This window comes from Rhizophagus irregularis, chromosome 16, assembly GCF_026210795.1.
Source record: "Rhizophagus irregularis chromosome 16, complete sequence".
NCBI classification, from domain to species: Eukaryota; Fungi; Glomeromycota; class Glomeromycetes; order Glomerales; family Glomeraceae; genus Rhizophagus; species Rhizophagus irregularis.
The window spans coordinates 2,587,844-2,615,745 of NC_089444.1; the positions used below are offsets into that span (position 1 = coordinate 2,587,844).

General features: G+C 26.6%; 8 protein-coding genes across 8 annotated transcripts; 6 read left to right on the top strand and 2 right to left on the bottom strand.

Moving 5' to 3' along the window:
- Window positions 1-1,133: 1,133 nt before the first annotated feature.
- OCT59_008318 (uncharacterized protein) lies at window positions 1,134-4,726 on the bottom strand (the record flags this gene model as incomplete). Its single annotated transcript, XM_066142367.1, has 7 exons — window positions 1,134-2,003; window positions 2,092-2,472; window positions 2,545-2,919; window positions 2,990-3,373; window positions 3,438-3,827; window positions 3,899-4,291; window positions 4,361-4,726. 7 exons carry the CDS (start codon window positions 4,724-4,726, stop codon window positions 1,134-1,136), a joined length of 3,159 nt encoding a protein of 1,052 aa, XP_065999255.1.
- A 2,025-nt stretch (window positions 4,727-6,751) lies between these two features.
- OCT59_008319 (uncharacterized protein) lies at window positions 6,752-7,234 on the top strand (the record flags this gene model as incomplete). The annotated part of the gene is made up of 3 exons (XM_066142368.1): window positions 6,752-6,847; window positions 6,930-6,987; window positions 7,062-7,234. The coding sequence occupies 3 exons, from the start codon at window positions 6,752-6,754 to the stop codon at window positions 7,232-7,234; spliced, it is 327 nt and encodes a 108-aa protein (XP_065999256.1).
- Window positions 7,235-8,971: 1,737 nt separating this feature from the next.
- On the top strand, window positions 8,972-9,954 carry OCT59_008320 (uncharacterized protein; the record flags this gene model as incomplete). The annotated part of the gene is made up of 2 exons (XM_066142369.1): window positions 8,972-9,710; window positions 9,788-9,954. The coding sequence occupies 2 exons, from the start codon at window positions 8,972-8,974 to the stop codon at window positions 9,952-9,954; spliced, it is 906 nt and encodes a 301-aa protein (XP_065999257.1).
- A 1,265-nt stretch (window positions 9,955-11,219) lies between these two features.
- On the top strand, window positions 11,220-11,504 carry OCT59_008321 (uncharacterized protein; the record flags this gene model as incomplete). Its single annotated transcript, XM_066142370.1, has 1 exon — window positions 11,220-11,504. One exon carries the CDS (start codon window positions 11,220-11,222, stop codon window positions 11,502-11,504), a length of 285 nt encoding a protein of 94 aa, XP_065999258.1.
- A 21-nt stretch (window positions 11,505-11,525) lies between these two features.
- OCT59_008322 (uncharacterized protein) lies at window positions 11,526-12,509 on the top strand (the record flags this gene model as incomplete). The annotated part of the gene is made up of 2 exons (XM_025327115.1): window positions 11,526-11,931; window positions 12,010-12,509. The coding sequence occupies 2 exons, from the start codon at window positions 11,526-11,528 to the stop codon at window positions 12,507-12,509; spliced, it is 906 nt and encodes a 301-aa protein (XP_025172861.1).
- Window positions 12,510-12,739: 230 nt separating this feature from the next.
- Window positions 12,740-13,303, top strand: OCT59_008323 (uncharacterized protein; the record flags this gene model as incomplete). Its single annotated transcript, XM_066142371.1, has 3 exons — window positions 12,740-12,919; window positions 12,972-13,221; window positions 13,299-13,303. The coding sequence occupies 3 exons, from the start codon at window positions 12,740-12,742 to the stop codon at window positions 13,301-13,303; spliced, it is 435 nt and encodes a 144-aa protein (XP_065999259.1).
- Window positions 13,304-18,877: 5,574 nt separating this feature from the next.
- Window positions 18,878-21,134, top strand: OCT59_008324 (uncharacterized protein; the record flags this gene model as incomplete). The annotated part of the gene is made up of 13 exons (XM_066142372.1): window positions 18,878-18,943; window positions 19,028-19,082; window positions 19,770-19,850; window positions 19,936-19,947; window positions 20,024-20,065; window positions 20,131-20,169; window positions 20,238-20,294; window positions 20,370-20,474; window positions 20,575-20,583; window positions 20,650-20,724; window positions 20,819-20,878; window positions 20,986-21,048; window positions 21,124-21,134. 13 exons carry the CDS (start codon window positions 18,878-18,880, stop codon window positions 21,132-21,134), a joined length of 675 nt encoding a protein of 224 aa, XP_065999260.1.
- A 3,235-nt stretch (window positions 21,135-24,369) lies between these two features.
- On the bottom strand, window positions 24,370-27,687 carry OCT59_008325 (uncharacterized protein; the record flags this gene model as incomplete). The annotated part of the gene is made up of 8 exons (XM_025319809.2): window positions 24,370-24,944; window positions 25,058-25,238; window positions 25,345-25,725; window positions 25,794-26,171; window positions 26,239-26,616; window positions 26,694-27,074; window positions 27,143-27,523; window positions 27,592-27,687. The coding sequence occupies 8 exons, from the start codon at window positions 27,685-27,687 to the stop codon at window positions 24,370-24,372; spliced, it is 2,751 nt and encodes a 916-aa protein (XP_025172857.2).
- Between the last annotated feature and the right edge of the window lie 215 nt (window positions 27,688-27,902).

The following is a 27,902-nucleotide window of genomic DNA, read 5'->3' on the forward strand; positions in this document are numbered from 1 at the left end:
TTTTTTTTCTTTTAATTCTGGTAAAACCCAAAACATTAATTTGTTCTTAGAAATTTATCATAAAATATATGAATAGTGAGATAGGGAGTACCAAAAAATGCAAGGTTTAATGCCAGCGATATTATTGAAACTGGCGTATGGAAAGATAACCCTATAAAAACGAAATGAGTTAAATTTGTTTAATATTTGTACTCATGTTAATAAATGTCTAAAAAAGTACCATTTGTTTAATTTTTGTTTTTTTGAATAAGACATAAATCGGACAAAATGGTTGCTTTTTGAACATTTTTTATACATGAACATAAATTTAACACATTTCATTTTTATATTGCAATATAACTCCACATATCGATATATCCAACAATAATAATTTAAAAACGTGTTTATCCATGAAATTTGGATTACACAGTCATATAGTCAATATGGATTATATAAATTGCTATTTTAGGGTAGTACTTATGATTAGGTAAGGTTAAACTTCCTCTACTGACCTATGTCATCTTCTTTTTAGCATTATATCTAAATCCTTATTATATTATTACATATTAGGAAATTTCATAATTTTGTTGTTATACTATAATATTGTAGTATCCGTCATGGCTAGTAACATATCTAGAAGCCTTTGATAGAAGTTATAAAAATAAATTTCTATTAGAATATGTTATTTCAGTTAGATACATTATTCATTAAATAAATATTATTGCTTATCTAAACCTTTACTTACTTAAGCCAGTCGGTCTTAATTTGATAGCTAATAAAACTCAGCTTGTTCCTAAACTCAGTGCAAATGAAATATTTAATATTTTCACTTTTTGTTATTTATAAATATAAAACAAAATATATCAACAAATATATCAACAATTTATGCATTGAAGAATAATTTCATTGAAGTGTTAATACTACCAACATTTATTTATCATATCAGAAAAATAACAATATATTTAATATGTCCAATTACAAACTGATTTTATTCATGAATAAATATTACATATCCATACACAGTGTTGGACAATATTGTATGTTAATTGCAAATTACTATAAAATAATAGCTATATAAATATATATCAAGTGAATAATCTTTAGCACATAAAATATTATTATAATATAGTACTTTGTTTTGATTTCGTCTGGAGTCAGATTACTTGATCTAAACATTGAGAATTATAATCATCATCATTTTTTAGAAGATCTTTTGTAATAGGATTAAGTAATCGAGATATGTAAATAGCTTGTGGATGAGTAGCTGTTTGGTAATTTTCAATGGAAACAAGATATGCTCTTCTATATTCTTCTGCTTCCTTAAATTGTATTTCAATTTCTTCATTTTCTACAATAACAATATTCTCCACATATAACTCATAAAATGATTTTATTAATTTATATATCTCAAAAATATCTGGTCTATTATTTTTATCTAAATCCCAACACTTTTTCATTAAATCAATATAATATTTTGGTGCTTTTGGCTCACTTATTTTAGGTCTAACTCCTTTGCAAATATCTAATGCTAATTCATAATCATGTGCATGATTTCCAAAAGGTTGTCTTCCAGTTGCTACAAAGTACATTATCATACCAAAACTATAGATATCTGCTGCTTGAGTATAAGGCTTTCCTCTTAATACTTCAGGAGCCACATAAGGCATAACTCCATAAATTTTTGTTTCATCTAAATTATCAACTTCTCCACATAATCCCATATCTGAAATTAATACATAGTTACTAAAATTACTTATGAAATCTAAAAATAATATATTTCCTGTATGAAAATCATGATGAACTAAATTTCTTTGATGAATTTCTTTAAGACCAATAACAATATTAAGTAATACAGATATTTTATCCCTCCAATTAAAAAATTTATAGTTTTCATTTATCCATTTATTAAAATTGCCTTCTTTTGCATATTGGAGAACCATAATATATTCTTTTGTATCTGGATTTTGGGATATTCCATATATATTAAGAATATTACTACTTTTACTTATTGAGTACTCTTTAACCTATTAAAATACATTGATATCAAAAAATCATTATTACATCATGCTTAAATAAAGATTATTATAGTGTTTTTTTTAAAAAGTTTCATACCTCATTCAAAAATTTATCAGTAATACTTTTGGAATTATGCAAACATTTCAAAGCAATTGCTCTATTTGGACTCCTATTGTAAATGTCTTTATCCACACCATATTCTAATGGACCATTCTTCCACTTTGCTGAATATACTGTAGAAAAACCACCCTTATCTATTTCATTAATCTCATCAAACTGACTGTATGGTATCCATTCAAGCACTATATCATCATAGCCATAGTCATCTATTTTTAATTGCATTTCTTGAATGAAATAATCAATTTTTTCATTTCCACTTGTCCACATAAGAACTAAAATATAATCTTCTGTATCTGGATTTTGAGATATTCCATACAATGCTTGGAATGATTTATATTTTGTTGGATATTTTCTAGCCTAATTATAAATAAAAGAGATGTAAATATATTAATTAAAAAAGGTATTTAAATATTTGAAGAAATTTCATACCTCGTTTATTAGAGATTCAATGGAATTTTGTGAGTGATTTAAATATTTTAGAGCAACTTTTTTATTTAAATCTCTTGTATAATTGCTCTGACTATTCTTTTTGAATAACGGACCATCCTTCCATATTGCTGAATATACTGTTATAAGGTCATATTTGCCTGTCTCTTTAATTTCATTAAACTGATTGTATGGTATCCATTCAAACACTATATCATTATAATTATTAACTTTTAACTGCATTTCTTGGATGAAATCATCGATTTTTTCATTTCCACTTGTCCAGGTAAAAACAAAAATATAATCCCCTGTATCTGGATTTTGAGATATCCCATATAATACTTGAAATGCTTTATGTTTTGTTGGATATTTTTTAGCCTAATGTAAATAAAAGAGATTGTAAATATATTAATTAAAAGGCATTTATATATTTAAAAAAATTTCATACTTCATTTATTAAAGAATCAATGGATTCTTGTGTATTATGCAAACATTTTAAAGCAACTTTTTTATTTGAATCTCTTGTATAACTACTATAACTATATCCCTTATATAATGGACCATCCCTCCATATTGCTGAATATAATGTTATAAGACTATTTTTGCCTAATTCTTTAGTTTCATTAAACTGGTTATATGGTATCCATTCAAGCACTATATCATCATAGTCATTTATTTTTAGTTGCCTTTCTTGAATGAAGTTATCAATTTTTTCATTTCCACTAATCAATATATAGCTATTTTGGACCAAAATATAATCTCTTGTATCTGGATTTTGAGATATTCCATATAATACTAGAAATGCACCTTTGTCTGTTGAATATCTTTTAGCCTAAATATAAATACAAGGGATTGTAAATATATTAATTAAAAAAAATACTTAAGAAATTTCATACCTCATTTATTAAATAATCAATGGATTTTTGTGAATTATTTAAACATTTTAAAGCAACTTTTTTATTTGAATCTCTATCATAATCATCAAAATACTTGTATAATGGACCATCTTTCCATACTGCTGAATATACTGTTATAAAATCATTTTTGCCCGCTTCTTTAATTATATTGAATTGATTATAGGGTATCCATTCAAACACTATATTCTTATAGTAATTAATTGTTAATTGTCTTTCTTGAATTAAATCATCAATTTTTTCATTTCCACTGTTCCAATTTACTAAGTTAATAAAACTATTTTGAACAAAAATATAATATCCTGTATCTGGATTTTGAGATATTCCATACAATACTTGAAATGCATCTTTATCTGTTGAATATCTTTTAGCCTAAATATGAATAAAAGAGATTGTAAATATATTAATTAAAAAGGTATTTAAATATTTAAAGAATTTCATACCTCATTTATTAAAGAATCAATAGATTTTTGTGAATTATGTAAATATTTTAAAGCAACTTCTTTGTTTGAATCTCTATTATAATGTTTATAATGTTTATACTGTTCATTATAGCATAATGGACCATCCTTCCATATTGCTGAATATACTGTTATAAGACCATTTTTGCCTGTTTCTCTAACTTCATTAAACTGATTATATGGTATCCATTCAAGCAATATATCATCATAGTCATTTATTTTTAATTGCCTTTCTTGAATGAAATCATCAATTTTTTCATTTCCACTTGTCCATATATAATTATTTTGAACAAAAATATAATCTCCTGTATCTGGATTTTGAGATATTCCATACAATACTTGAAATGCTTTATACTTTGTTGGATATTTTTTAGCCTAATAAATATAATAAAAGAGATTGTAAATATATTAATTTAAAAAAATACTTAAGAAGAAATTTCATACCTCATTTATTAAAGAATCAATGGATTCTTGTGAATTATGTAAATATTTTAAAGCAACTTTTTTATTTGAATCTCTATTATAATGTTTATACTGTTCATTATAGTATAATGGACCATCCTTCCATATTGCTGAATATACTGTTATAAGACCATTTTTACCTGTCTCACTAATTTCATTAAATTGATTGTATGGTATCCATTCAAATACTACATCATCTTCATTATCTTCATTATTGATTTTCAATTGCATTTCCTGAATGAAGTTATCAATTTTTTCATTTTCACTGGTCCAATTTGTAAAATTGTTTTTTAAATATTCCAGAATGTCAGGTATCTCTAAAGGTTCTTCAAAATCTTCAAAATCCATTTTGTAAATGCTCAAAAAATTTCTTAATAATAAGAATGTAAGAAATTTGGGCGTTAATAAATTCCATGTTATGTAAATTTAGCTTAGTAATATTGTTACGCAGATCAGCATGTATGCAAAATTCGGCAAAAATTCGGCATACCGCTGACATAATTGAAATGATCAACAATTTGTTGGTGTTTTGTATAACTGATACCTTACACTTAGTACTTAGTGCAAGTTATACTAAGTGTAAGTTATACGCGATAAAGGATTAATATATAAATTTTTGGTTTATTCATATTATTCATATTGTAATATTTCAGATCGCCAATAGTGAGGCGGCAATATTTTGTTATGATTTATTTGTGATTAGCATTTACTTTTCGTACTTATTGTTATATATTTATTATAAATTTAAATAAAGTATACGCTTTAATTTCCACACATACACTAAATTTTAAACTATTCGTTAAGTCACTATCACGTGACCTCGACGCAAACAATATCTTGAAATCATGTACTGTAGCACAAAAAAGTTACATATAAATAAATTCAAATCTTTATAGCTTTGTAGAATAATATTTTGATAAATACGCAATTTATATCATTTATAATGTGTTTATGAAGTTTTACTAAAAAATTGGTATTTTTTACTCTTAGAAATCATAGCCAGAAGTCTTATACTCGAAAATCACATGATTTTGTAAGCGATCTTATCACGTGATCCAGTCAGCCAGATTTGTAGATTTTCGTGCATAAATCTTTTCCTACTTTCTCAAAATCTTTCAAACCTTCTTTTATTTAATCATAAATCATTTCACTTCTAAGCCTCTATTCGATTTCAAACAACTCCACCATTTGTCCATTCTTCAATAATTTATTATTCTTCCATTTTTCATCTTCAACAGCCTTAATCCGAACAGTGTCTGTAGCATTCTTTTTTTTTTAGGTATCTTACTAATCTGCTTTTTGGACATTTGAAAAAAATGGTTATTAGCTATCTAAATAAAGATTTTCATTTATTATAAATGTCAAAATTTTACTCATAATCACTGTAAATTAATTTTGGAGCTCAAATTATAGAAAATTTCAGCCAATAAAATTTGAACGTTTATAACTTTTTGTGATAATTTTGCGCAAAGCGGTACAAATGTCCAGATGTCCTAACTTAGACAGTTTCTAATAACAAAGGATTCATTGTGATTATCCAAATATTTAAATCACTCATGAGGCAAATTAAAAAAAAGCCTTCCGCTTCTCTTTTCTCTTCTATATTTTGTCAAGCATGATGGACTGAGGGTGTAAGGTATAACCAACTCTTCACACTGTAAAACATACTTGAACGAATATAAAAACTGAGGTTGGATAGGGAAACCTGTGTATAATCCTAAATGATAAATATGATCGTATGGATATAATGAGAAAGTTTATTTTAAAAACAATTTCTTTATCGATTTTAATGTCATGTTGCATAGGCGACGGATTTGTAGAGAATTATACTTAGCAAGGTACATATAACTTATATTACCAATCACTGGTCATGTCACGGATCGGCATATTGAACTAATTTTAAGGAAAAAAAAGACTGTATTACCTCATTTGAATTACTTGATCTTTCAAATTAATTTCTGTCGAATTAAAATTTTATCAATAGAAGATCGACATGCGTGTCGATCACTTTTTATAAAACCGTTTTTTAATGCAAAAAAAAATATTTTACATAATAATGTGTACTAAAATTTTACACATAGTTTCACACCATGTTGAAGCCATTGTATATTAATTTTTTTCAAGATCGAATAATTATTGAGCTACTTTTACCATAAAAATGGGTTTTGTAGACGAAAAATTGCCAAATTTGACCAATATATAAACATGTGAAAATCATGTTCCATTATAGTTTGTAATACTATGATAATCGAAACTTGAAGATAGAAAAAAGGTGTTTTATCTTCGTACAATGAAGAAAAGTCGTCAAAAACTTGCATCTCGCGTTTTATTTTATCCTATTTTTGTGATTTTTTAAAAAACTGATTATTACAAATGTCGCTGCATGAAAATAATAATCTTTTTGATTCACTTTTTGAAAACTTTACAGAAGGTTCAGAGGAGTCAGATAATTATGTAGACAGTGATAATGTAAGCAATGACTATGAGTTTTTAGATCCTTGTATTGATTTGAAAGAATGTAATGTAAGTTTTTTACATAAAATATTTATAGATAATGATGAAATTAGTAGTTCTGACTCAGATAATTATGATTGATCTTGAAAGTGAAGGTGAAAGTGAAAATGAGAGTCAGAATGACATTTATAATAATAGTGCTGAATTTATGAAATTATAAATAATATAGAACAAAAAGAGTTAACGGCATGTGTAATAGTTGATTTTTTTGATGGAAAATTTCAACGATGTGGAAATAAAGAAGGAAATATAAGACAATTGCGTAATCTTATTGGGACATGGCAAGTGGATCGAGATGTTATTAGAGAAGTAGATGGCAATTACAAAAATTGGTGTTTGTGATTTACATTTTCAATTTGACAATAAATACCTACATAATTCAAAAGAAAAACAATTAAAAAAGTTTGAGATGGGAATGATTCAATGGCGTAGAAGTATTTCTTGTAATAAGTATGTAACATTTTTTTCATGAGGTATAGGATGTACTCAACATTCTTGGCGTCTAAATGAACATAGTATTCAAGTACATGTATAGGACAATATAGTTGTAAAGCATTAAAAGTATGCCATCCCTTATGTGTTCAAGCATTTGATAATATAAATATTAATCAAAAATCTCTTTGTTACTCATGTTATGAAGAATTTGGAGGACATATTTATCAACGTCCAGGAAGGGGAAAAAGGAAATACTTGTGAACAATTACATTAAGAAGATACTGGCAAAGGGCTTGAATTTTTGGGTAATTGGTTAATTCATTTTTCACAAACTCAAAATAAAGAAATAAAAAATGAGGCATTAATAGCGTTAGTTAATGCTCTTATTCCTTTTACATCTTTTCCAATTTCTAATAAACAAGCTTTAGCTAAATCAATTTCAAGTGATATAAATCAAATACACAGTGAAATTCGATAAACTGGATCTATCAGTTCCACTAAAAATATCCGGTTTATCAGGATATCCGGTATAGCGAATATATTAAAAATCTATTATACTGAATTTTTTTAAAAAATTCATGCTAATAAAATTAATATACATTATATTTTAATTTTTTATCTTAGTTTTAAGTCATAGAGGTCATGAAAATGAATATAAAATATTTTAATTGAATATAAAAGTAATATATAACTTCGGCCAGAATTAAGATTTTTATAATTCTGGCCAAAATTAAGATTTACCGATCACGTTACTTAAATTTTATTGGTTAATGATCACGTGATCTGGTTTATCGAATCATTTTTACTATAGCTGGTTAGAAAATTGATCTGTTTTAGAAAAAAAAAAATAAAAAAAAAAATAAACTCTCTCCCCTTTCCGTTTTTTTTGTTAAAAAACCGCAGTAATATACCCTTTTTTTTCACAAACACTTATAGTTTTTTCTAAGGAGCGAGGACCACTTGGTGGCCTCTACGGAAAGGTCTCCTTTTATTACCCTTGACCTGTGAGAGATATGGATACGGAAGATATACACCGTTCCACTTCAGTCTGTTCATAATAACCAGACTATTTTACCTTTACCTTTACCTTTTTTCTCAAATACGTTTGATAATATGTCCAACGCTCATGAAAATACTTTCCTTGTCTCTGTGAAAAAATTTCACGTGACAACAAAACGCTGAACCGGTTATAACAAGATTTACGAATTTAGACGCTCAAAAAGTTTCTTTTTTGAGCTTGCTGATCCTTTCTCGGACACCAATAATCTTCATTTATTTTTACACACCAATGATTATCACATGGATTCTACGCCTATTCGATACACATCCACGAGCTATTTGCCTAACACAAAATATCAAATTAGTAAAATGCTCACACACTTTTTTACCTTACAAAAAGTTTTACCCCGACGTATTCAACAAAAGTATTTTGATTTGATTTGCCAGAAATTACTGGAACGAATTGACTTTATCAAGTCACGTGCTTCTAAAAGAACTTTGAAGAACACCATTACAAAAACTTTCTTCTCGTTTTCTTATAAGTGCTACCGCTTCCACTTTGGTATTTACATTCCTTGTGAACATGCTTACACACCTGGTTCATTTAATCTTTCCACCAGGTGTTATAGCCCAAGCCCTTTCGTCATGTCTTTAAATAGACGTGCTTGTGGTACTCATCAATCTGAATTTTTGAGAACAGAAATCAATCACCATTTAAAACCTGTGCCTGATTCGGACCCAGGATTTATAAATTCAAAATCTTCACACGCAAATCATGTATACGACCTCTGGCAACATCGATGGAATAATAATATTTTTTCCAATCGTCTTGGTATTCGATACAATGTACGCTTTGCAGCCAACAGTAGTAATTTCATATGCAAACACCCAGGTGCTTACATTTATAGGAAACACCTTTCGGATTTCAAACTTAACCTCAGCAGTAACCCTACAACAAAACGTAAACAGGAAACCCGCTTTAAGAGACATTGTACACGGGTGTTCAAAAATATTAACCCTATATCCCGCACTATGAAAGAGGATAAACTTGCAGCAGGGAGACGTTTTCGCTTCCTGTTTCATGAAGCTCAACACATTTATTCACCTATTCACCATCTGAAATTCAAGCGTTTTTCAACGGAGAAATTATTACCTGATCCCGATGACTATACATTTAAGATACCTTACCACACGCTGGAGAATTCCAGTATTACGCCTATAGCTCGATCACAACCTTCAACCTCATATAGGCCTTCTGGTGCCAACACAATCCTCCATTATTTGAACGCCAAAGAAACCGCGGCTCTCGGTGGTCTTCTAGAACTACTTAAACGCACTCCTATCTACTACGATTATAATCCCGTAAACCCGTCAAAAGTGGACAGTAGTTATTTTTTACAATACAACCCTGATCAACCCAATTTACCCCAACTATCAATATACGTCAATCTAATGCTCTAGATTACGATTCATCCGCCACTAACGCTATGGGTACTACTCTCAAACATTATTACCGTCGAGCAATGTCGACTCGACAAATCACGGTCTGGACTAAAGACTATCACAAGTATATAAAACAACCTGTACCACCTCCAAAACCTTCCAAAAAGAAACAACATCACAAGTAGAAGAAATGGATGGAAAAGCATCAAGATTATGATGACTTTATGAGTAAACCGTACGCTCCGAGGCCTTTTTGCCCGCCTGATTACTATACAGACCTCTTTGGTTCTCCTTCATACACATCAGATGAAACTAAAACAGTGGAATACCGACCTAACAAGAGGGACACGTTGACTAATCCTTCTGCTTCGTCACAATCACACGACAGTAAAAGACCAAGACCAGCGAATAGTTACCTATCCGACTCCCTATTTACTAGTCTTAATACTAATTAAATTAGTTTCTTTTTCTATATATGTATATTTTTCATGTAATGAGTCTTTTAACATTTTTTCCTACTTTATACTTTACATTCCACATTTTGGCGTCTAACTTACCCCCATGTCATCATGTATGTCTGTAAACATATTAAACAATTTAGAATAGTGTGAACCACTCCACTTATGACAGTATTGACAAGTGGCAGCCTTAGGGCTGAAAGCAAAATACGGATTTTATTAATTTTTCTTGTTTATTTTTCTTGGGATTTTGGTAAGATTGTTTTTTAGTTCTTCCTTTTCTTTTGATCGAACCTTCTGAACTCCCGGTTATGCCTGTTTGTTCGGTTGAATAATGGGCAAGATGACCCCTTCGGGCTTCTCCCGAGAGGTTGGGTATAACACTAGCTTAGAATTTATTGTTCTTTTAGATCATGTTTATTCCTATTTAGCGTTCGACCCCAGTCGAGTCTATATTTTAAAAATAAAATAAAATAAAATAAAAAATTGATCTGTTTTATCAAATATCGAGCTTTTACTAGTAAACTCTGGTATATCGAAACTATTTTAATATACGTGATTTGGTTCCAGCAAAAAAGTCTGGTTTAGCCCCAAATCTGGTTTATCGAAGATTCAGTTTATCGAATTTCACTGTGTACCTAGTTTATTTACAATTAAAATGTTTTTTATTAAGTCTTCTAAGAAAATAAACAATCAAAATTTAAAAATTAATGATTATGAAGAATTTGGATATGTAATTGGAAAAAAATTATGGGATTCAAGATCAGATATTAACAAAAAAAAATCTTCTTTAAGTTTACCACAAATTATTCAGGAGTATTATGATGCATTTCCAAACTTTCTTACTTCATTTTTTTCGGGAATAACTAACAAATTGCAAGAAAAAAAAATGGAAATAAACAATCGTCAGCAAAGAAAATGTCAAAAACCCACTTTCTACTATAAATAATGAATGAACAATTAAAATTGTAACATTTATTACCTCAATGATAATGGGACTAGCTTTTTCTTCTTTTAAACTTTGGTTGCCTCAAGTTTTAGCAAGCTTATATCGCAAGCCACGATTACTAAGTTCACTTTATCAATTATTAATATGTCATGTGACATCTCATACAGATCGGCATGAAAGAAAACTTGCCAATATCCGAATGGAAAAAGCTAATCCAGCAAAATGTCTAATTCAAGAAAATAATATTTGGAATTTAGCAATTATTGACAACATTGATTTTAAAGAGAAAAGCTTTAAATTTGGAAATATTTATGACGTTACCCGATGAAGTTCTCATGCGATATTAAGAATGGCTTTCCAAGCGCAACTGCCAATAAATAGAACTGAGCCTGAGGTAGTAGTCGTATTAACAGCAGATACACCATTATTTGGTATGAATTCTAAAATAGACCAAATATTAATAACTTTTCAAGAAATATTCAAAGAACTATTACATATCAAAAATAATAATGGTGAACTGTCTTACAAAAAAGATTTTGATGCTGAGAGTATTAAAAATATTATACTTTCTAAATTAGGTTATGGATGTTTAGGCCCATCTCCTAATATTGTTATCCTTGAACCTGGAATGAATTCAAACTCTGATGAAGAAATTTTACATGCTGCTGAAATGTATAAAAAAGACTTTAATTTGAAAGATTCTGATTTTCTTGATATTGTGGCTGATGAAGCAATATATCGTCAATTAATTAAAGGTAAAAAAAAAATGGCCTAAGCTAAGACCTCATCTAGGTCAATGGCATACCTCAAAAGACTTTGCTCAGTACTTTTAGTTCTATTTTCAAGTTATGGATTATTAAGCTTAGCTTCACGTCTTGGTGTAAGATTTCTGGATAAATTTGAAATTGCAGTTGATTACCGTTTAACAGCTAGAATTCTGGATCTTTTATGGATTGCTGTAGGAATAGCAATTAATATTTACATTACTTCAAAAAATATACCTTTTTCAGCAATCATGGATGGTAAAAATGATACTCACATTTGTCTTAAAGTTTGGTATCTTTATTATAAATGGGCAGGTATCTGGAAAGCTCATAGAATGGGAATTCATATAGGAAATTTTAATATTCAAAGAGATTCTTTAGTACCTCTTTTTGCTAGTGCTGCTAAATCTAATTATACAACTGCGATTGCTCACTTTCTTTCAAATATAGCTGCTCATCCACAATTAGAGGAAAATCTACATCACGTTGGCTCTTTTAAAATTCCACGTGAAAAAAATGAAGAAAATGATCCTTTCTATACTTGTTTTGGATTTGATGAAGCGCTATAGACCTTTGGGGTTAAATATATTAAACAGAATATTACCGGGAATACAATTGATGAGAAAAATCTCAGAAATCAAATTAAAGCATGCCAGGATGAAAGAGAAAGGATTGATTTACTACTATATGAATACCTAGATACTAAGTTAATAACACAGTATTGCATACTGAACAAACTAGTGAATCATGAAGGGAATCACTATAGAATCTTGTAGATGATTTGATAAATGTTTTTGGAATGTCTGATCCTTTATCCCATAATTTATTTAAGGAATATCCGCCAACAGAATTGCATCATCAAGGAGTTGAATGTCTGATTGCATGTTATGAGAAAGGATTAGAGCGAATTAAAGCAGTTTATCGACAAGAAGTTCTAGAAATAGAATGCGGAAATGCACGGGGTAGGAGGAAGACAGAAGTAGTCAGAACAAGGGTTAAAGATTCTAATCAAAAAAAAATCAAAAAATAAGACTGGAATTAAGTCATCCCAACAAGTAAGTGGATCAAGCAACCAGGCGGATAATTTAGAATCACCATACATACCTGAAAGCCAAAATAATCCGATAAAAGTGCCAAAGAAAAAGCGTAGTAAACAAACAACTCCAGAAGAAGAAAAAATACTTGAAGAGTTGTTGGTTTATAAAGAAGAACTACCAGACTCGGCTATTAATGAGATTCTTAGTAGGATTGGAATAAAGCTAAAGTTAAAGCAGCATGGAGGTATCGTAAATCTAAAGTTAGTGAATAATATATAAGTACTAACATTATTTAGAATATTTTCTTTGATATTTTGTTAGTCTAGTGTTTTTATTGTTAAATAAATGTCATTTTACAAATTAATAAATAATACATAAAAAAATTTCAAAAATTGCAGTTTAAATAATTTCAATTATCGGTTAATTAAATAATAAAAAATAAACTCGTACAATTTTAGCAAAAATTAATAATCTAACCTTCTTTTAGCGAGTAAGCTTTTCGATCGTACATTAAAAACTACATATAATTGGTAATATAAGATCGTATTTTATTTTGATATAAACTTGCATCTGGGGGTTAAGTTCAAAAAAATAGGAAAAGTGTCTTATATAAACTGTTCATACAAGCGTTATATTACAAAGAAAGTATAAGAACGTATAGATTAAAACTCGAGAAACAAAGGTTTAAGGGTATGTTACTTGAAAAAATTTTATGTTGCAATAGTACTGAAATTCGCGTAATTTAACGTTACACATGACCGACGTGTGTTACTGTAATTTATTTAATTCACTATAATAGAAAGAAATAGTTATGATGAATATGTTGAAATAAGTTATGGTAGGATGAAATTATAATTATAAATAAAAATTCTTTATTTCTAACCATTATTGGCCATATAAACTCGTTTCAACCCCTAAAATGATGAATTTTTAAGTTAATAACGGTATATGAACATTTAGAGTTATGCGTTTTTTAACAACGAACTAGATCTATTTTTTTTTACATCTATTCGATAAATTATTGTTTAAAGTAAAAAAAGATATATTTACCTTTTAACACAAGTTTAGGAATAAGTAAAGTAGCAATAAAATTATTAAATAAAATTTTAATAGTCTTTTATGAATTTTTTAAAAAATATGTAGTGTTAAGAAAATCCATATGAATGTCAATTATGTAAACACACTTTTACAAAACTTTTTAAACCTTACTAGTTATATGAAAATGTCAAAATTATAATTGAATTAATTACAAGATAACTAAATTAGAAATGTTAAATTCTCAATTGAATGAATCTAATAAGCGTCATCAATAATAATAAAAATCATATCAAACTTTTTATTGATAACTTCACCAAAGTCATTTTCATAAACTTTTAAATCCTTCTTTCTGGCAAATATTATCTATTCATAGCAATGAATCAGAAGATACATTCAGATTCTTATAAAAATCCTATAAACTTGCAGTTTCAGAGTGTTTATTTTGCGTAAACTTAAATCTGTCACAGTAACGATCATTTAGCTTAGATACAAATATAAGCCAAAATCGTTGTTCTTGTATCTAAAATGGCATGTACTACTGACAGAAATATAACTGAATCTATAAATTAAGAATGTAGTTTGCATATTTTAAAGTGTTTTATTACTTAAATTTGCTATTTTAATGTATTTCTCATTTATATTTTTAATAGCCATCAAATGAAGTTAATGATTTGAATATAGTAATTGTAACATTGCTTACTTTAGTTTCCTTTGCCATTTTTGCTATGATTTTTCCTAATCAACCATATTACATTAGGCATAGTAAGTTTTATGAGATTGTGAATTTTCGGATAATATTGCTTAAGCATATCAAAAGCAATGACAAGTGCATAAATAGTATTTCATCTCTTATTAAAAAAATTGTATAATAAAAAAAGATATTCATAAATTTTATAAAATATAGCAATAAGCAACTAAAGAGTGTAAGCAAAAAATAAAGTTACTTTTAGAGTCAACATATTTATTAACAAATGAACAATTTTAACTATTATTACAATCCAAATTTGTAATTCAATTGGATTGAATATTGATTTTAGATGGTGTATAGAATTCAATTAACCATTTTTTACGCGAATAGAAACTCTTACTATTTATAGTATTATTATAAATATTTCGGTATATTTAATACACACTTTAATAATTTATTGTTTTACCAATAAATACTTTTGTTTTATAAAACAAAAAAAAATTGTTTGTAAATTATTCCACCGGTATAAAAAAAAGTATCATAGTATATGTTGTTATTATTTCAAATTATTTACAGTTTTACACGTTGGAGGTAAACAACATAACTGAATAATGGATAGATTATATATTTAAATATCTAGACTTTTAGTTAGAGGTTATAATAGTTATTAGAAATTTATTAGAAATTGAAAATTTGCGAATATTTCACAATCTAGCCTGCTTGGTTTAGTGGTATAATTCACGCCTGCCACACGTGAGACCCGAGTTCGATTCTCGGAGCATGCAAAGAGGTATTGTTTGACTCTTTTATTTACATTTTGTACTTTAGCTAAGTTCATTAGGTACCATTAATGATAATTTGCCAGCGAGCTATCAAATGTACGGCACGTAAATTAGACCTCCACATCGCAAATGGACTATTTTAAATAGATTAAATCAGTTATTGGAGAATTTCCGGCCAAAATATGAAAGCTTTGGGTTTATTCAAGATTCTTCGTTTTTATGCTCTTTTACGGAAAAATAGTATGCAGTTATTGCAGTACAAGTAAAAATAATTGTTCATCAGATATTTACACTTTTTTCTTTTTTGTTCAAATTACAAACCAAGTTTTATTTGAAATATTAAAAATTATCTACCACTTAGTGTTTGAACAAAATTATGATAAATGAAATTATAAAGTCAATATACTATTTAAACATCTATAAGGTATTAATTATTACATTATATTAATTTCAAAATATATCTAAAAATAATAAATTAATTAATTATTAGTATAATCATTATTTCAAATTTAATAATACTCATTGCTATTATTTACCGTCAGGAATTTCTAATTCATCTTGCTCTTCTGGATGAAGATTCGAGATATGATATAATGCGTCATCATCTACGTATGAAAAGTATGAAAAGAAAAATATAAATTATCATAATATTTTTTTTTCAAAAAAAAAAGTAAATTTATTAATAATCATACCTTCCATTGCATGAGGTAAATAATCAGAAAGATAAATTCTACTTTCACTTTTATTTATTTTAGAAACCGTTTTCTTCCTTGATTTAAATGATTGACGAATATTAATATTCTTAAAGAATTTTTTAATTGTATTTTTATTATTAATTTTGTCATTGGATATTTTTTCGAAACGTAAACTTTTCATTTCTTGCATTTCTTTTAAAAGTATATTAATATCAGGTCTTTTTAATGGATCAGTATTCCAACATCGTTCCATTAAATTTCTATATTCTAAGGGTGTGCCTGATAATATTTGTGGCCTCATCCCATTAACTATTTTCATCGCAAAATCATAATTATGTTCATAATTAATAAATGGTGGCTGAGAAGAAGAAATTTCCCACATAAGCATACCAATACTATAAATATCTGACGCAAAACTCTGTTTTTTTTCAGTAATAACCTCGGGTGCCACGTAAGAAAGATTTCCATATATACTCTTTAATGGTATTTCGGCTGGACCACAAAATCCTAGGTCGCTTATACACCAAATATTTTCAGATTTTAAATATAACATATTCCCTGAATGCAAATCTCTATGGATTGTATTTTCTTTATGAATTCTATAAAGCGCTATTATTATATCATAAATTATAACAATTCTTTCTTCCCATGTGAGCTTATCGTGATTCTCTTGTAAATAACTTCTTAAATCCATGCTCATTGCGTACATTACAAGCATATATTTTTTGTCTTTGATATCTTTGATATCTTGCGTAAGGCCATAACACTTAACAATATTTGACCATTTGTTGCTTATAGTTAAATGTGATTTTGCCTAACATCAAAATTATGTTATTACATATAAAAAACTTTACTAGTACTATAACATAATAAATATTTAAAATGATTTACTGTACCTCATCAAACCAACTCCTATTAGCATTTTCAATATTTTCTAATGTTTTAAGAATTACTTTATGAGTTCCAAATCTTTTAAGTTTTCTTTTATTAGAATCCCATTCATTATAACTACCACCAATCCAATTCGCTGTATAAATTTCAGAACAACCACCTTCAGTTAATTTTTTTATATTTTTTAAATTATTATATGGAATCCATTCAATTATTTTATCCGGTGAAAGTGATTCTATTTGACAATTTTGAATTAAATTATCAATATTATCATTTCCAGATGTCCATTCTGAAAATTTAGATTTTAAATTATTTCGAATACAAATTTCACAATATAATGTTGCTAAACATTCCTCTTGACAATTTTCACAAATTCTCCTTGTTCCTTCATTATAAACAATTTTATAATTATCATAATGTTGATTTATTATTTTGATTGCTTCTTTTTTTTCAGCTTTTGTAAGAGATTTATTATCGTTTATTATTTTTTTTGCCGATTCACATTGAATTATCGTATTATGAATATTAAAATTTAATATATCATTTGCTCGATCAACTGCGGAAATAATTGATTCTTGTCTAATAGGCATAATGGAACTTTCAATTCTTTTTTTTTTTCTTTTTTTTTTTTTTAAAAAAAAAAAAAAATTTTAGATTTTTCCTACGGAATAAATATGTTTGGTAAGCCCCGTACGTTACTAAAATAAGAATGATCGTCTAGTGACAAAACTTTAATTTATCATTTCTTTATTCGTTTCCTGTAAATTCATGCATGATTGACATAAACATACAGCAGATTATTTCATTGTTCTCCTTATGTATAATATGTTGAAATTGATATTTTTTTTTCTTTATTGATGGAAACTTATCGGGATAGTTTATTATTAGATATTTAAAAGATACTATTACAAAATAAAATTAATTTTTGTTTCACGAATTATTGGCGTATAATAAATTAAATCGACCACTAATTTTTAACCACGTAAATAAAAATTGAGTCACAGGATTCTGGTTATTTTTCTTCCGAGATTTAAAAACTTCCATAAATAAGCATCTTGATCTCCGCCTGGATTATTCCGAAAATTATAATAACTTTGGCCAGAATTATATAAAAAATGTGTGCTTAATTTCGGAAGGATATTGTGGAATTAGAAAATCCGTTTCAGAATTTTGTGAAACGATTCTTTTTGTCGTTATTCTTTTTTTTTTTAATAAATTTTTGAATTTTTTTTTGATTTTCCTCAGTACTCACCCAAATTATCTAAAAGCTTTTTCTTTGTACCCTTCATGGCTAATATTCGTAAAAAATTAGTTTATGCGGCAATTCAAGAAGCTTTTAGTGAAGCGGATAAGAATCCTAATCTTAATTATCAACAGAAATTATTAAATGGAATAATTTCTGCTGATAATTCTCTTACAAAAGATGAAAAAGCAGAAACAGCAAGAATAATAACCGAGAGTTATGACTCTTTTAAAATTATTAAGAACGAAGGCGAAAAAAGAATTTGTGAAAATTGTCTATGTGAATGTTTAGCCACATTTTATTGTGAAATATGTATTCGAAATTATTTAAAAGCAAGTTTTTCAAATTGGACATCTGAAAATGATTATGTAGATAATTTAATACAAAATTTTCAAATGGAATCAATTGCTCCAACTAGGATAATTGAATGGATACCATATAATAATTTTCAAAATATTAAGTACATAACTAAAGGCGGATGTTCTGAGATTTATAGGGCAAATTGGACTGATGGACCTTATGATGGATGGGATTCTAGAAATCAACGATTAAAAAGGTTTGGTATGCTTAAAGTAATACTTAAAGAGTTAGAAGATGGTGAAGACGCAAACGTGAGTTGGTTTGATGAGGTAAAGTATAATTTTTTTTTAAAAGTATTATCGATCATTTAACTTTTACGTAGATTAACATTTTTTTTTCAAAAACCTTCACAGACCAAATCACATTTAATAATGAGTAGCAAATCTTCAGGCGTTGTTAAATGTTTTGGTTTATCTAGAAATCCATCAAATGGAAAATATTTGCTTGTATTACAGCAAATGGATAATGACTTAAATAAATATTTACAACAAAACCATAATCAACTTACATGGAAAGAAAGAATTAACATAATTTGTGATATAATAAAAGCACTTTACGAAATTCATGAAGAGAAAGCGATTCATAGAGATTTACATTCCGGGAATATATTATATTTACAAAGTGCAAATTTATGGTGTATTTCTGATCTTGGATTTTGTGGACCTGTTGATCAACCATTATCGAGCATATATGGAAATCTTCCCTATATAGCACCTGAGGTTGTAATTGAAAAAAAACAGGGTTTTGCGTCAGATATATATAGTATTGCAATGCTCATGTGGGAAATTTCATCCGGAAAACCACCATTTAATAATTGTGAACATGATTATGTTCTTGCAATGAATATTATTGGAGGTATGAGACCAGAAATTGTACTAGATACTCCTTTAGAATATAAGCAGCTAATGGAACAATGTTGGGATGCTGATCCATTAAAGAGACCTGACATAGATCGTCTTTATAATAAAATATTCGAAATAAGAAATTTATATTATCAAAATGGTTCAAATAAATCATATAATCAACCATTTCACAAGTATAATATTAATTTATACCAGTTTTTTCAGTCAAACAAAAGTAAAAGTTTTAAAACAGATTATGGAAGCCGACTGATTACAAGTAAATTTTATAACTTTGAACATTTATCATCATTAAAACCTAAAAATGCGACAGAAGGTACTAAATCATATTCTTTGTATGAATTGTTATATTTAAAAATTGTGAACTAATTTATAAATTTTTTTGATTCGACCAAAAATAGAGGAACAAAGGGGTATATAATTTATTATTATAAATGAAAACACAATATAATAAGTAGTAGTTATTGATACATGCATTTATATTAATAGCATTTCATAGTAAACATTATGCTTATAATCTTTCTGATAGTAGTAAGTATTAAAACGTTCATTTTTTTCATAACGTGATTTTTTTATTAATTTTTATTGAATTTTAGACAATTCAAGTGCATTAAAAATAGAGAAGTATTTTAAAGGTAATAAATTAATTATGATATAATAATTAGTTTTATCTAAAAGTAATCATTTTTTAAAACTCAATTAGATCTTAGTACAAATTTGATAAACAAATTTAAAAGTCTAAAGATAAATTCCAAAAAGGGTAAGACATCAATTGTAATTTTATAGAAGAAAATGAAAAATTGTTTATTTGCTTAAATTTAATTATTTTGTCTAGATGATAATCGAAATGAAAATGAATTATTACAAGAAACAAATAATAATATTAATACTAACCATTATAACATGAATTCTAACTCAATTAATTTATCTGAAACAAAAAGTAAGGTTTTATTCTAATATATATTTAATGAAGCATTAATTAAATTTTATAATTATCACGCTTATTAATAATTATACTTTTTACAAACAAATGATAATAGTGGAAGAAGGTATTTATTAAAATATATGATATACTATGTTATTTTATAACTTATTAATTTATATCTTATTTATAGATATAAGTGCGTATAGTAGCAGTGAATGTAGTAGCCGAGAATTTTCCTTTAACATTTCTGACATTTCTGAAGATAGTAAGTTTTTGTTTGAATGTTTTAATAAATACTGTATTATTACTGTACTCTATACTGTACGTGTAGTTTTTGATCGATCATTTAATTACTTTAGTTGATAATATCTCGAGTAAAGATTTGGCAGATTCATCAAGAGCGAGCAGAATAACTACAGGTAATTTATTTTAACAAATATAAACCTATTATATTATATCATCGGATAGTAAAAAATAATCAAAAAAGTATAGAAAATTTGATGATAGAATATTTTTCTTAATTTAGAGGAAAATGATTATGTAGACATAACTAATTCAGAAGATCAAGATGAGTTGGAAATTCCTGATGGTAAATAAAAGGAGAGCTTATATTAAAGTATTGATTTTTACTAATAGATTACTTATAATAATTTTTTTTCAATAGAAAAAATTTAAACCGACTATAAATTAAATAAAATTTATTTAAACGTCGAGGCTAGGATAGTAAATAGGGTTACATTCGTAATTTAAAAAATTTTATTATTTTCAACTTTTTGTTCAAACACTTAGTAGTAAAATACTAGAAACTCTAACAATTAAGTTTAGTCTGTGATTTGAAATATTAACGTTGGAGTTTAAATTCCTATTTATATGAATAATTAACATATAAAATATAAATGATATAAATGTAAAAATATTTAAAATATTATATGGAAATTATAAATAATAAATAAAAAATAAATAATTAAGATAATAAATATAATTAAAATATAAATATAAGAAAAAAAATATTTATTCGATATCTCTAATATCTCTTGTGAGATTTTTTTTTCTTTTGAATGAATTTGTACCACTGATACATGAAGCTATTTAAAGTATGAACGACTGAAAGTTTTGTCCCGGGTTTTAGCGATTTCTTTGCAATATCTTTTGTAATGCATGATAAATATCATAGCCTGTAATACTTTCTATTTAATTTTCTATACAATTAATTTTTATTTTGAGTATCAAAACCTATGTTTAATTCGTAATACAATAAATTTGATGTTGTTTATTAGAGAATTGAAATATCATTCGTAACCTATACTAAATGATTGGATGGTATAAAGGTTAAGGACAATGTATTATTGCTAAATATAGTAAACCCATAATCTGAAATATCAACTGAATTGTATAATGTGATTTATATAAATTATATAAATATAAAAATTATTCTGTACATGTTGCAGTAGCTAAAAAAATATTATTTCTTTTGTTAAATGAGATAATATGATTTGAAGTTAATTGCTTTAGTATAATTAATTTAATTTTATGATAAAAAAAACATCCCGAAAAAAATAATAATCAAATCAAAATTGATGGATAATGACGTGATTAAGATTTAAATTTAGACAATACTATAAATGGTAAGCATCCTGGTCCGAATTGTTTTTTTCTTCAGCATTAACCAATTATTTATAACCTTCATGGTTTGTTACTCGTAAAAAAATTAAGTTTTTATTAAAACGGATGAGCCTTCATTACGGCTCAATCGATCAACAATAATTACTCAATATAATAATCCTTGTTCTCACAAAAGATGGAAAGGTAAAACAGTAAGAATAATAGCCAAGAGTTATTATTATTTTAGGATTATTAATACAAACATGAAAAGGATTTGTGGGAATTATCATTGATTTTGGCGACATTATACAGTGAAATCTGTATTCGTAATAATTTAAAACCCATTCAACTAGAGGTAAGTTGTTCTGAAAATTACTCCAAATACTTTGGACTCATTAAATAATTCTTAAAATAAATATTTAAAACGACCTACTGTGCCTTTCAATATTTTTTAATATTTCATTACAGTAGTATTGTATGTAAATAATAATTTTAACGTTAGACAAATCACATCCAACGATAAATTATCTAATATTGTTAAATGTTATGGTCTCACACAAGATGATGGGGATATGCTTACATAAAAGATTTCTATTATTTATGTATTATATTTAAAATCTGAACTAATACTAAAATATCTGACGCAAAATTTTATTTTTATAGTGTATACTTATATAGGACATTTCTTCTCAGTCACCATTTATCAATTATGAAAATAATTAATGACTTTGCGATGAAAGTAGTTAATAGAATATAATGTGGAGATTTAATGGAATAATATTGAAAACCGACCCTTTAAAAAGGCTTGATATTAGTACTTTAGAAAAAATTCAAGAAATGAAAATATTGCGATTTTTGAAAAATATTCAGTAACAAAAATACTGGTAGAAATATCATTAAAATATTCTTTAATTTAAATATTCGACAGAAACAATTAAAGAAATATGGAATTAAAGTTTAACTTTCTATTATTTTTAAATATCATAATAATACACATTATTTCATTTCATATGAACAGTAGATGATGATGCATTATACCATATATCCATATCTCAAATCTTCAATCAAACAAATTACACGTTCTATGTCAAATTCAAATATATGAATCGATGATCAGATGTGCGAACGATTGGATAATTTGCCGTTCATACTAAGATCAAGATGAATTAGAAATTCCCGATGATAAATATATCTACGAATTTCAATATTATTAAATAATAACTACAATAATGGTTAATTTATTCTTTCAGAAATACAGAGATAATAAAAGAATAAATACAGTATCATTAAAATTTAAGCGTTCAAACTGTATTAAACTTTTAAATTTTCTATTCATTCATTTAAAAATTATGAATATGCAATTTAAATAAAAATTGGTTTGCAATTTTTAACAAGATGGATTTATTTACGGTAAAAAAAATTTTAAGAGACTTTCTAAAATAATTTCCTTTCCACAAAAAAATCTTTTTAGACTTGTATCACCCATCGACCGTCGTTTTATACATTTAAAAAAATAACATATACATATATATATATCAAATACAATACTTAGGTTAAGAAGCGTCTTTAAAAGTGGATGTGGATGTGGATGTAGAATAGATGTAAATGAGGAAGGCAGCCTTTTCAGATCAAAAATTGCTTAAATAGCAGATTTTGAAAAAAAAAATTTGGATCCGCGTCGCTGATGGCTAATCTTACAAATTAAGACTAACCTTTTTAAGGTATCCAAAATTAATTTATTTTTTCCGTTATTCTATTTAGGTTAGATTAAAATATAACTTGAGAAACAGCGTACTGTGTAGGGATGCGAACTGGATATTGTAGAACTTGCCACCACAAGCTACAAAAATAAATTTTATTATTTTTGATAAAAATTATAACAGTTCCCAAGTTTCATAATAAAATAAGATAATTAATAAAATAAAAAAATTTAAGAAAAAAATAATTTCTAAGACTAATGATTTTCAAAATATTACGCAATATATTAAACAATTAAAAAAATTATTCCTTAATTTATAGTTCGAGAAGAAAAGAAGAAAAGAACCAATTATTCTATGAAATACTTCGATCAACTCTCCAATAAATCCCTATTAATGTCATCACATACTTTACCTAATAAAATTAATCCCTAGTTTAACGTTATCGCGGACATTAGTCCCTTATAAATCCTAGTTTAAGGTCATTCCGGAGTTCAGTTACAACTCTTGTTTCTAATTTCAAGTTATTGCCTCACATATTACAGTTAGAACGCCCTGTCAAGGGCTAAGACAACTTGTTATAATATGCTTTGTTTGGATTTCATCTGGAGTCAGATTACTTGATCTAAACATTGAGAATTATAATCATCATCATATTTTGGAAGATCTTCTGTAAAAGGATTAAGTAATCGAGATGTGTAAATAGCTTGTGGATGGGTATTTATTTGGTAATTTTCAATGGATGTAAGATTTGCTTTTCTATATTCTTCTGCTTCCTTAAATTGCATTTCAATTTCTTTATTTTCTATACTAAAAAGATTCCCTCCATATGACTTATAAAATGATGTGATTAATTCATCTACCTCAAAAATATTTGGTCTATCATTTTTGTCTAAGTCCCAACACTTTTTCATTAAACTAATATAACATCTTGGTGCTTCTGACTCATTAAATTCAGGTCTAATTCCTTTGCAAATATCTAATGCAAGACAGTGATCATGTGCACGGTCACCAAAAGGTTGTCTTCCAGTAGCTACAAAATACATTATCATACCAAAACTATAGATATCTGCTGCTTGAGTATAAGGTTTTCCTCTTAATACTTCAGGAGCCACATAAGGCATAACTCCATAAATTTTTGTTTTATCTATATTACCAACTTCTCCACATAATCCCATATCTGAAACTGATACACAATTTTAAAATTATTTAAGAACTTTAAAAATAATATATTTCCTGTATGAATATCACAATGAACTGAATTTCTCTGATGAATTTCTTTAAGACCATTAATAATACTAATCAATGCAAATAATTTTGTTTCCCAATTAAAATATTCATAGTTTTTATTTATCCAATGATTAAAATTGCCTTTTTTTGCATATTGTAAAACTATAATATATTCTTTTGTATCTGGATTTTGTGATATTCCATATATATTAAGAATATTACTTCTTTTATTTATTGAGTATTCTTTAACCTGTTTAATACATTAATATTGAAAAATAATTATTAAATTAAATTTACAGATTAAATCCATAAAAAATTATTATATTATTAATGATTCCTTTAAAGAAATTTCATACCTCATTTAAAAATTTATCAGTAATACTTTGGAAATTATGCAAACATTTCAAGGCAATTACTTTATTTGGATCCCTATTATAGATTTTTTTATCTACATCATATTCTAATGGACCATCTTTCCATATTGCTGAATATACTGTGGAAAAGCCACCCTCACCTACTGCCTCAATATCACCAAACTGATGATATGGTATCCATTCAAATACTATATCATTATAGTCATTTATTTTTAATTGCATTTCTAGAATGAAATTATCAATTTTTTTATTACCAATTGCCCATGCAAGAACTAAAATATAATTATTCGTATCTGGATTTTGAGATATTCCATATATACCACAAATTGTTCTTCCAAATATTTTTGCTGAATATTTTTTTGTCTAACATACAAATAAAGGAATTAATATATTTTACTAAAAATGGTAAAAATATTTAAGAATTATTATACCTTATTTATTAGAAAATCAATAGAATTTTCTGAGGTATGTAAATACTTTAAAGCGACTTCTTTATCAAAATCTCTTCTATATTTTTTATTTACATCATATTCTAATGGACCATCTTTCCATATTGCTGAATATACTGTGGAAAAGCCACCTTTACCTATTTTCTTAACATTACCAAACCGACGATATGGTATCCACTCAAATACTACATCATTTTCATTATTGATTTTTAATTGCATTTCTTGAATGAAATCATCAATTTTTTCATTTCCACTTGTCCATGCAAGAACTAAAATATAATTATATGTATTTGGATTTTGAGTAATTCCATAAATATCACAAATTGTTCTTCCAAATATTTTTTTTTGATATGTTTTAGCCTAATATACAAATAAAGGAATTAATATATTTTACTAAAAATGGCAAAAATATTGAAAATTATTATACCTTATTTATTAGAAAATCAATAGAATTTTTTGAGTTATATAAATACTTCAAAGCAACTTCTTTATTTTTTGAATTTCTTGTATAATTACTAAACTTAATATCATAATGCAGTGGACCATCCTTCCATATTGCTGAATAACCAACTTTACTTATTTCCCTAATTTTATTAAATTGATTATAAGGAATCCATTCAAATACTTTATCTTCATATTTATTCATTTTTAATTGCATTTCTTGAATGAATTCATCAATTTTTTCATTTTCACAAATATGTATATAATTATTTTGAACTACTAAGATATAATCTCTTGTATCTGGATTTTGAGATATTCCATACAATGCTTGAAATGCATTTTTATCTGTTGAATATCTTTTAGCCTAAATATAAATAAAAGAAATCGTAAATGAAGTATATTAATTAGGAAAAGTATTAAATATTTGAAGAAATTTCATACCTTATTTATTAAAGAATCAACGGATTCTTGTGAATTATGCAAACATTTTAAAGCAACTTCTTTATTTGATTTTCTTATATAATCATAACCATCAAAAAACTTGTATAATGGACCATCCTTCCATATTGCTGAATATACTGTTACAAAGCCATTTTTATCTGTTTCTTTAATTTTAATAAACTGGTTGTATGGTATCCATTCAAGCACTATATCATTATATTTATAAATTTTTAATTGTCTTTCCTGAATAAAGTTGTCAATTTTTTCACTTCCACTCGCCCAGGTAAGAACTAAAATATAGTTATTTGTTTTTGGATTTTGAGATATTCCACATATGTTACAAATTACTCTATTAAAGTTCTTTGTTGAATATTTTTTAGCCTACATATAAGCAAAAGAGTAAATTTATTATACTAAAAGTGTTAAGAATATTTATTAAAATATTATACCTCATTTATTAGAAAATCAACATAATTGTGTGAGTCAGGTAAATATTTTAAGGCAACTTTTTTATTTGAATCTCTCATATATTTTTTATTTTGTTTATTCCAATATATTGGGCCATTCTTCCATATTGCCGAATGTACTGTTATAGAATTATTTTGGTCTATTGCTTTGATTTTATTAAATTGATTGTATGGTATCCATTCAAATACTACATCATTTTTATTATTGATTTTTAATTGCATTTCCTGAATGAAGTTATTAATTTTTTCATATCCACTTGCCCATGCGAGAACCAAAATATAATTATTTGTTTTTGGATTTTGAGATATTCCATATATATCACAAATTACTCTATCAAAGATTTTTGTTGAATATTTTTTAGCCTAAATATAAACAAATGAGTAAATTTATTATACTTAAAGTGTTAAGAATATTTATTAAAATATTATACCTCGTTTATTAGAAAATCAACAGAATTTTGTGACCTATGTAAATATTTTAAGGCAACATTTTTATTTGAATCCCTTGTATAATACTCACTCCACATATTCTTTTTACATAATGGACCATCCTTCCATATTGATGAATACACTGTTATAGGATCATTTTTGCCTGTCTTTTTGATTTTATTAAATTGTTTATATGGTATCCATTCAAATACTATATCATTTTCATTATTGATGATTTTTAATTGCATTTCCTGAATGAAGTTATCAATTTTTTCATTTCCACTGGTCCAATTTGTAAAATTGTTTTTTAAAT